General features: G+C 44.2%; 1 protein-coding gene across 1 annotated transcript in view; it reads right to left on the bottom strand.

Annotated features, from left to right (window-relative positions):
• Nucleotides 1-9,477, bottom strand: part of LOC311098829 (insulin-like growth factor 1 receptor) — a 53,374-nt gene that overhangs the window by 10,522 nt on the left and 33,375 nt on the right. Inside the window, exons 3-7 of the mRNA XM_084139398.1 lie at nucleotides 8,502-8,808; nucleotides 7,783-7,922; nucleotides 6,859-7,018; nucleotides 6,629-6,728; nucleotides 3,616-3,683 (exon numbers count right to left, since the gene is read on the bottom strand). Of these exons, the coding sequence (XP_083995524.1) occupies nucleotides 3,616-3,683; nucleotides 6,629-6,728; nucleotides 6,859-7,018; nucleotides 7,783-7,922; nucleotides 8,502-8,808 (775 nt within the window). The remainder of the gene's footprint in view (nucleotides 1-3,615; nucleotides 3,684-6,628; nucleotides 6,729-6,858; nucleotides 7,019-7,782; nucleotides 7,923-8,501; nucleotides 8,809-9,477) is intronic.

Below are 9,477 nucleotides of genomic sequence, written 5' to 3' on the forward strand. Positions count from 1 at the left end.
GTCCCCTCCTCCATGTAAAACACCTGGGTTCATTATTAAGGGGACAAGGTGACATCACCTTAACTCTCATTTTAATACACCAATGGTAACATAATATTCTCTTATCTAATTTAAATAAGTACCGCCTTGTAACCAACATCGAAGAAGGCGTGTTTGCAAAGGGGCGTGGTTTATATAGCTAGATAGCCAACATTTTACTGTAGGGTGTCAGCAAATATAATTAAAAGTTTCCCCTTTCATCTCTGTCTGGTGTTCGCTAGTTACTGGCTAGCTAGGTCTTCATCTGTGTCTGGTGTTAGCTAGTTACTGGCTAGCTAGGTCTTCATCTGTCTGGTGTTAGCTAGTTACTGGCTAGCTAGGTCTTCATCTGTGTCTGGTGTTAGCTAGTTACTGGCTAGCTAGGTCTTCATCTGTGTCTGGTGTTAGCTAGTTACTGGCTAGCTAGGTCTTCATCTGTGTCTGGTGTTAGCTAGTTACTGGCTAGCTAGGTCTTCATCTGTGTCTGGTGTTAGCTAGTTACTGGCTAGCTAGGTCTTCATCTGTGTCTGGTGTTAGCTAGTTACTGGCTAGCTAGGTCTTCATCTGTGTCTGGTGTTAGCTAGTTACTGGCTAGCTAGGTCTTCATCTGTGTCTGGTGTTAGCTAGTTACTGGCTAGCTAGGTCTTCATCTGTGTCTGGTGTTAGCTAGTTACTGGCTAGCTAGGTCTTCATCTGTGTCTGGTGTTAGCTAGTTACTGGCTAGCTAGGTCTTCAGCCAGCATGGAACAAAAGGGGGGAAAGGGTCGTTCAAAACTCCCGACGCAGTTGTCAAGTCAACACATCAGTCAGTGCTGCGGTGAACCGCATCACAAGAGATATGCTAAACGGGAGATGTATAAATTAATATATAGAGTGCCTTCGGAAAGTATTCAGACCCCACGACTTTTTCCACATTTGTTACGTTACAGCCCTATTCTAAAATTGATTAAATCGTTTTTTCCCCTCATCAATCTACACACAATACCCCATAATGACAAAGCAAAAACAGAAATATCACATTTACATAGGTATTCAGACCCTTTACTCAGTACTTTGTTGAAGCACCTTTGGCAGCAAATACAGCCTCAAGTCTTCTTGGGTATGACGCTATAAGCTTGGCACACCTGTATTTGGGGAGTTTCTCCCATTCTTCTCTGCAGATCCTCTCAAGCTCTGTCAGGTTGGATGGGGAGTGTTGCTGCACAGCTATTTTCAGGTTTGTCCAGAGATGTTAGATCGGGTTCAAGTCCGGGCTCTGGCTGGGCCACTCAAGGACATTCAGAGACTTGTCCCGAAGCCACTCTTGCGTTGTCTTGGCTGTGTGCTTAGGGTCGTTGTCCTGTTGGAAGGTGAACCTTCGTCCCCAGTCTGAGGTCCTGAGTACTCTGGAGCAGGTTTTCGTCAAGGATCTCGCTGTACTTTGCTCCATTAATCTCTCCCTTGATCCCGACTAGTCTCCCAGTCCTTGCCGCTGAAAAACATCCCCACAGCATGATGCTGCCATCACCATGCTTCACCGTAGGGATGGTGCCAGGTTTCCTCCAGATGTGACACTTGGCATTCAGGCAAAAGAGTTCAAACTTGGTTTCATCAGACCAGAGAATCTTGTTTCTCATGGTCTGAGAGTCCTTTAGGTGCCTTTTGGCAAACTCCAAGAGGGCTGTCATGTCCCTTTTACTGAGGAGTGGCTTCTGTCTGGCCACTCTACCATAAAGGCCTGATTGGTGGAGAGCTGCAGAGATGGTTGTCCTTCTGGAAGGTTCTCCCATCTCCACAGAGGAACTCTGGAGCTCTGTCAGAGTGACCATTGAGTTCTTGGTCACCTCCCTGACCACGGCCCTTCTCCCCCGATTGCTCAGTTTGGCCGGGCAGCCAGCTCTAGGAAGAGTCTTGGTGGTTCCAAACTTCTTCCATTTAAGAATGATGGAGGTCAATGTGTTCTTGGGGACCTTCAGTGCTGCAGAAACGTGTTGGTACCCTTCCCCAGATCTGTGCCTCGATACAATCCTGTCTCGGAGCTCTACAGACAATTTCTTCGACCTCATGGCTTGTTTTTTGCTCTGACATGCACTGTCAACTGTGGGACCTTATATAGACAGGTGTGTACCTTTCCAAATCATGTCCAATCAATTGAATTTACCACAGGTGGACTCCAATCAAGTTGTAGAAACATCTCAAGGATGATCAATGGAAACAGGATGCACCTGAGCTCAATTTCGAGTCTCATAGCAAAAGGTCTGAATACTTATGTAAATGAGGTATTTCTGCAAAATGTTCTACAAACCTGTTTTCGCTTTGTCATTATGGGGTATTGTGTGTAGATTGATGAGGAACATTTTGTATTTAATCCATTTTAGAATAAGGCTGTAACATAACAAAATGTGGAAAAAGGAACGGGTCTGAATATTTTCCGAATGCACTGTATATCATTGATGCAATTTCAATGTTGTTTGAGTTGCTTTGTGTATCACTGAATTTGCTTGAGATAATTTTTCTGCAACACTGCTCACTGTATCCAAGTTCCTTGACATAGGCGTTTCAAAGAGCTGTCAGTCAAAGCGAGCTCATGAATATAAGCTCCCTGCCAACTCAACCTGTCTTTTCAAACTTCCTGGTAGTTAGCCATGAGAGAAAAATTCCTGTTCAGGACCTTTAAACAAAAAATGCATGCCGGCTATAGCGAGTGCCAAACACTGGCCGCGGATTCTGCAAGATTGATGGTCTATTGAACAATTTAAAAGTAAATGCTGCCGACAGCCCACACTTCTATGCAAAATAGGAATTGTTCAATATTTAGTTTATCAATTCATGATTCTGTTTCGATCTCCTGCCTTGGAATAGGCTCAGACTAAATAGGCTATGATGTCACGCTCCTGTCGCATAGCAGTACTGTAGTCTACCCATACTGTCATAGGTTACTGTTCTATTTACTTACGAGCACGGTTGGCTATTGAATGAACCTAGTATTTGTTGTGTAGCAGGAATAAACCCGTCATGTCAGAAAAGGAGAGACATGTCCTGTAATATGATTTAGGCCTATATAATAAAAGTTAAATAAATATATTAGGCGACATGCTGCTATGCGATCTTCTTACCAACGGCAAATGCATCTGTTTTATCATTAGGCCTATATGTTTTTATGTTTTTATGAGCCTACCATTATTATAATTCCTGTTTGTCAAATACCTCAATTTCCCCCAAAATAACAATATTTGCTTGCAATACAATTGATCAACCACTAGAAGTTGGGCGTATGCATTGTCTGAGATTTCCACGGAGATACGCAAACTTTCCCGTCAAGTTCAAAACGGATAAATAACAACCTTTGCGGGAAAACAGGCGCACGCATGGCTTACTTTTTTTTGTGCGCATGCACTTCTGATAAATGAGGCCCCAGGACGCTACAATCCACAAACTAACAAGTATTGTACATTGTACTTCTCTAATTCGCATAGCCAGCTAGTAGTATGGGTCAGTGATTGTCTATTTACATGGTATACTAGTGTCAACATCAAAATCCAGTCAGCTATGCTTTTATACAGGTGTATTCACAAAGGTCTGCTGAGAATCTAGAATCAGTTTATAATGTGTCCTTACTGTCAGCAGCACTGAGGTACTCTGGGTTGGAGGAGGTGTAGAGAGGTCCAGAGGGGCCCTGGGTTTGCCTTAGTGGGGAAAAACAAGGAGGTCGAGTTAAGCAATAAGGCATGTGGTACATTGCATTCGGGAAAGTATTCAGACCCCTTCACTTTCTCCACATTGTTACGTTACAGCCTTATTCTTTTTTTTTTTTTTTATCTCTCATCAATCTACACACAATACCCCATAAATACAAAGCAAAAACAGGTTTTTATAAATTTTGGCCCCCAAAAAATAAAACATATAAAGTGAAATATCACATTTACATAAGTAGTCAGACCCTTTACTCAGTACTTTGTTGAAGCACCTTTGGCAGAGATTACAGCCTTGAGTCTTCTTGGGTATGACGCTACAAGCTTGGCACACCTGTATTTGGGGAGTTTCTCCCATTCTTCTCTGCAGATCCTCTCAAGCTCTGTCAGGTTGGATGGGGAGCATCACTGCACAGCTATTTTCAGGTCTCTCCAGAGATGTTCGAGTGGGTTCAAGTCCGGGCTCTGGCTGGGCCACTCAAGGACATTCAGAGACTTGTCCCGAAGCCCCTCCTGCGTTGTCTTGGCTGTGTGCTTAGGGTCGATGTCCTGTTGGAAGGTGACCCTTGCCCCAGTCTGAGGTCCTGAGCGCTGTGGAGCAGGTTTTCATCAAAGATCTCTCTGTACTTTGCTCCGTTCATCTTTCCCTCGATCCTGACTAGTCTCCCAGTCCCTGCCGCTGAAAAACATCCCCACAGCATGATGCTGCCACCACCATGCTTCACCGTAGGGATAGTATTGGCCAGGTGATGAGCGGTGACTGGTTTCCTCCAGACGTGACACTTGGCATTCAGGCCAAAGAGTTCAATCTTGGTTTCATCAGACCAGAGAATCCTGTTTCTCATGGTCTGAGAGTCCTTCAGGTGCCTTTTGGGAAACTCCAAGTGGGCTGTCATGTGCCTTTTACTGAGGAGTGGCTTCCGTCTGGCCACTCTACCATAAAGGCCTGATTGGTGGAGAGCTGCAGAGATGGTTGTCCTTCTGGAAGGTTCTCCCATCTCCACAGAGGAACTCTGGAGCTCTGTCAGAGTGACCATCGGGTTCTTGGTCACCAGAGTGACCATCAGGTTCTTGGTCACCTCCCTGACCAAGGCCCTTCTCCCCCGATTGCTCAGTTTGGCCGGGCAGCCAGCTCTAGGAAGAGTCTTGGTGGTTCCAAACTTCTTCCATTTAAGAATGATGGCCACTGTGTTCTTCGGGACCTTCAATGCTGCAGAAATGTTTTGGTACCCTTCCCCAGATCTGTGCCTCGACACAATCCTGTCTCGGCGCTCTACGGACAATTCATTCGACCTAATGGCTTGGTTTTTGCTCTGACATGCACTGTCAACTGTGGGACCTCATATAGACAGGTGTGTGCCTTTCCAAATCATGTCCAATCAATTGAATTTACCACAGGTGGACTCCAATCAAGTTGTTGAAACATCTCAAGGATGATAAATGGAAACAGGATGCACCTTTGCTCAATTTCGAGTCTCATAGCAAAGGGTCTGAATACTTATGTAAATGAGGTATTTCTGTTTTATATATTTTATACATTTGCAAACATTTCTACAAACCTGTTTTCGCTTTGTCATTATGGGGTTTTGTGTGTAGATTGATGAGGAACATTTTGTATTTAATCCATTTTAGAATAAGGATGTAACATAACAAAATGTGGAAAAAAGGAAAGGGGTCTGAATACTTTCCGAATGCACTGTATATCATTGATGCAATTTCAATGTTGTTTGAGTTGCTTTGTGTATCACCGAATTTGCTTGAGATGATTTTTCTGCAACACTGCTCACTGTATCCAAGTTCCTTGACATAGGCGTTTCAAAGAGCTGTCAGTCAAAGCGAGCTCATGAATATGAGCTCCCCGCCCACTTAGCCTGTCTTTTCATCTCAAGGATGATCAATGGAAACAGGATGCACCTGAGCTCAATTTCCAGTCTCATAGCAAAGGATCTGAATAGTTATGTAAATAAGGTATCTGTTTTTATTTTATAATACATTTGCAAAAACAATTAAAATCCTGTTTCCACTTTGTCATTATGTGGTATTGTGTGTACACTGATCAGGGTAAAAAAAAATAAAAAAAATAATCGTAACAAAATGTGGAAAAAGTGAAGGGGTCTGAATACTTTCCAAATACACTGTATATGGCCAATATAGCACAGCTAAGGGCTGTTCTTATGCACGACGCCACGTGGAGTGGCTGGATACAGCCCTTAGCCGTGGTATATTGTCCATATACCACAAACCCCCTGAGGTGCCTTATTGCTATTATAAACTGGTTACAAACGTAATTGGAGTATACCCGTGGTATACGGTCTGATATACCACGGCTGTCAGCCAATCAGCATTCAGGGCTCGAACCACCCAGTTTATAATTCATAATATATCATGATTATATAACAAGTAACAACACAGAGAGATACCAAACAAATAACATAATAATCATAAGGTTAATACAGGTAACAGAAGTAACAGAGTGTACACTAGGACTAACGTTATTGTTATGATAACAACAGAGAGCAATCAATGACCATCCCAGCCGTAACACAGCTGATTAAACTAATCAAGGTCTTCATTTATAACCACTTTTTAAACTGTAATTATGAAAGCTAGGACTATTTTTAATTGAATGTAGAATCTTGTTTTTTTCCCCAAAGTTTAGTCTGACTGTAGAAGTAAGTCATAATAAATTAAGCACAATTCAGCCTGGTCTTGAAATAAAATACAAATCTAGACCACTGTTATTTGAGCCAGGCGTGTTAGTGCTGGGCTCTAACAAAAGCCTGCAATTACTACTGGTGTAGCACTCCTAGTCAGGAGAGAAGCTGTCTAACACTACGTACTCCTTCACCAACAGCTGAGGCTACACACCAGGCCGTTTCTTTCACAGACAGTTGGGTTGGCCCGAAGTAAGACGGATGCAAAGAAGCCACAAGACTTACTTCTTCCTGAACACGACGAATCCTCCCGCTGCCACCAGTATCAGCAGAACGACAAAGATGACTGGACCAACGATAATCAATAGGCTGGATGGGTCCACCCCTAAAAACAAGTTGCCATGGAGTTTTAGGCCAGGCTACTGCTACTGTAAAAGTTCTATATACAAATGATATTCGATTGATTCACTGATTGGTCAAGCTGTCAGTGGTGTGTGTGTGTGTGTCTTTCTTACGCAGGTCCTGTACGTAGAAGTGTGTGGGGTCGGTCCAGGAGCCGTTTCCTGCCAGCGACGTGGCTCGGATCCTCACGGTGTAGTTCCCAGGGTGCACCACTCTCAGCTTGCAGCCCTCCGACTGCTGGTACATCTTCCTGGACACACAGTGGTGCAACTCCTGACACACACACACACACACACACACACACACACACACACACACACACACACACAATATGTTTCATAAAACAATTTCAGGAGGAAAGGAGAGGAGTTGGAGGGGAGAGAAGGGTTGAATAAAGCCAATTCGATATATAAATAAAATGTGAACGATTGATTGAGAAGAGGAAAGAAGGAAAAGTGCAGACGTAATATTAGACGGAAGTCAGATCCGCTAGGAACACACCGACCTAATAGAATATAATGTCTAAGCCAATCAGAGATGTGTTTTGAAATCACTGCATTAACAGCCAACAATAAAATGACCTGATTTGAGAAAAACATGTTTGTTCGACCACCACTGGAGTTATGTTGTTTTCAACATCAGTGACATCAGCTGTGCCCTGCGTGATGTTTCCATGGTAACTAAAACACAGCGCTGATGCAACATGGCTATGATTACATTAACGGTCCTATTTTATAAACGAGAGCAGAGAGACTTGTGTTCAAGTCGGAATTATACTAAGTGAGACATGTGGGCACATCATATGTCCAGTATTTTAAGTGTGTGTTTTCATGCCAGTCTGTGTGTTTTCATGCCTGTGTGTGTTTTTTCATGCCAGTCTGTGTGTTTTCATGCATGTGTGTGTGTTTTCATGCCTGTGTGTGTGTTTTCATGCCTGTGTGTGTGTTTTCATGCCTGTGTGTGTGTTTTCATGCATGTGTGTGTGTTTGTCTGCTTACGTGACTGTGTGTGTGTGTGTGATGTGTCAGAGCTCTCACCTCTGTGTCTCCCAGTCTCTTGTAGTTGACTTCGTACAGGATGATCATTCCATTGGGAGCTTTAGGCTCCAGCCACTTGATGTGAACAGAGTACTCAGACACATCATAGCTGATGGGGCCCACGATGTCATCTGCTTTGTCTGTTGACAGGATACACAAGGTTTTAAAATGGCCGCTTTACTCTATCCCAATACTACAAACCTAAAAACTACAGACATAAAAATGGTGTCCACGAGTTCATCTGACTCTGGGGAAGTAGATAAAGGGCCTCATTGCCAACATCCTGAAGTATCCCTTTAAGGCGTCAGTATCCGTAGGTTCGGCAGGTGCATAGCCGAACTTGGCTAGGTAAACCGAACAAGTGTGCTCGCATACTCCCTTAAAAGATCTTCGCTTGAAAAACGATAGCAATAGTACCGTTTGTCCATCTTGAGACGCTGTAGCCAAAATAGTCAGAATTAATCTAAGCTAACTCAAGAAATCTGTCATTAATTTCGGCATTTTTGCAGAGGAGACCTTAGTCGCGCAATGTATGCACTCACTAACTGTAAGTCGCTCTGGATAAGAGCGTCTGCTAAATTGACTAACATGTAAATGTAGATGTATATTGTCTGATATACACACACACACACACACACACACAACTGAAATGCTGTTTCAGCCAATCAGCATCCAGGAATCAAAGTACCAGGTTTATCATCGTATTTATATAGCCTCACCCTCAGGCATGGTGCGAGCTGAGACGAAGGCTGCCATACTGCAACGTGAAGGGTCTGTGGGGTGGTTACAGGCCAACACGTCAATCTGGTACGAGGTGAAGTGTCGGAGGCCGGAGATGACCGTGGACTCCTTGGAGAACACAGTCAGCTGGACCTTAGTGCTCTCCACACCCTCCTCTTCGTCTGGGCCGCGGGTGGCGTAACCTTCAGGCAGGGTGGGGGGCGTTGTCGCGAACGAAGGCTGCGTCCGATTAGCTACGCCCATGGCTGAGCGGCGCTGCCTGGTTGATCTGGGGGGGGGGATAATCAATCAAATTGTATTGATTTAGCGTTAACTGTTTACAAAACACATCATACTGTTAAGGTTACTGCTACTGGGCAGAGTGCTGATGAGACTTAGTGCAGGTAACTTCTGAATGTTTACCACCAGGGGGAGCACTGGGGCTTTGATTAGCATTGAAGACTATTCAATTCTGATATTTTTGCCACTAATTGGTCTTCTGACCAAATCAGAGCAGATATTTTGCCAATCATTCGGCAAAAGATAAGAATTGGGCTGCCTGTGTAAATGCAGCCTTAGGTTTAAAATGACAACAAGATAGAGACAGAGCTAATCTAAAACAACCATCTGGGGATTTGTGTGTAAATGTTATGTATATATACTTTTGTACCCTGACTACACAACAAATGTCCCAATTAGGACAATAAAGACATTGATTAACTGACTGACTGACTGGCTGGGGCTGGCTGGCTGGCGCTGGCTGCTCCTTGACTCGCTGGCTGACTCGCTGGCTGACTTGACAGCGCTGACTGGCTGACTCGCTGGCTGGCTGACTGGCTGGCTGACTGGCTGGCTGACTCGCTGGCTGACTGGCTGACTGGCTGGCTGACTGGCTGGCTGACTCGCTGGCTGACTCGCTGGCTGACTCGCTGGCTGACTCGCTGGCTGACTGACTGGCTGACGTAGTTGTCATAC

The sequence above is a fragment of the Coregonus lavaretus genome (assembly GCF_964263955.1).
Source record: "Coregonus lavaretus genome assembly, chromosome: 23".
Lineage (NCBI taxonomy): Eukaryota > Metazoa > Chordata > Actinopteri > Salmoniformes > Salmonidae > Coregonus > Coregonus lavaretus.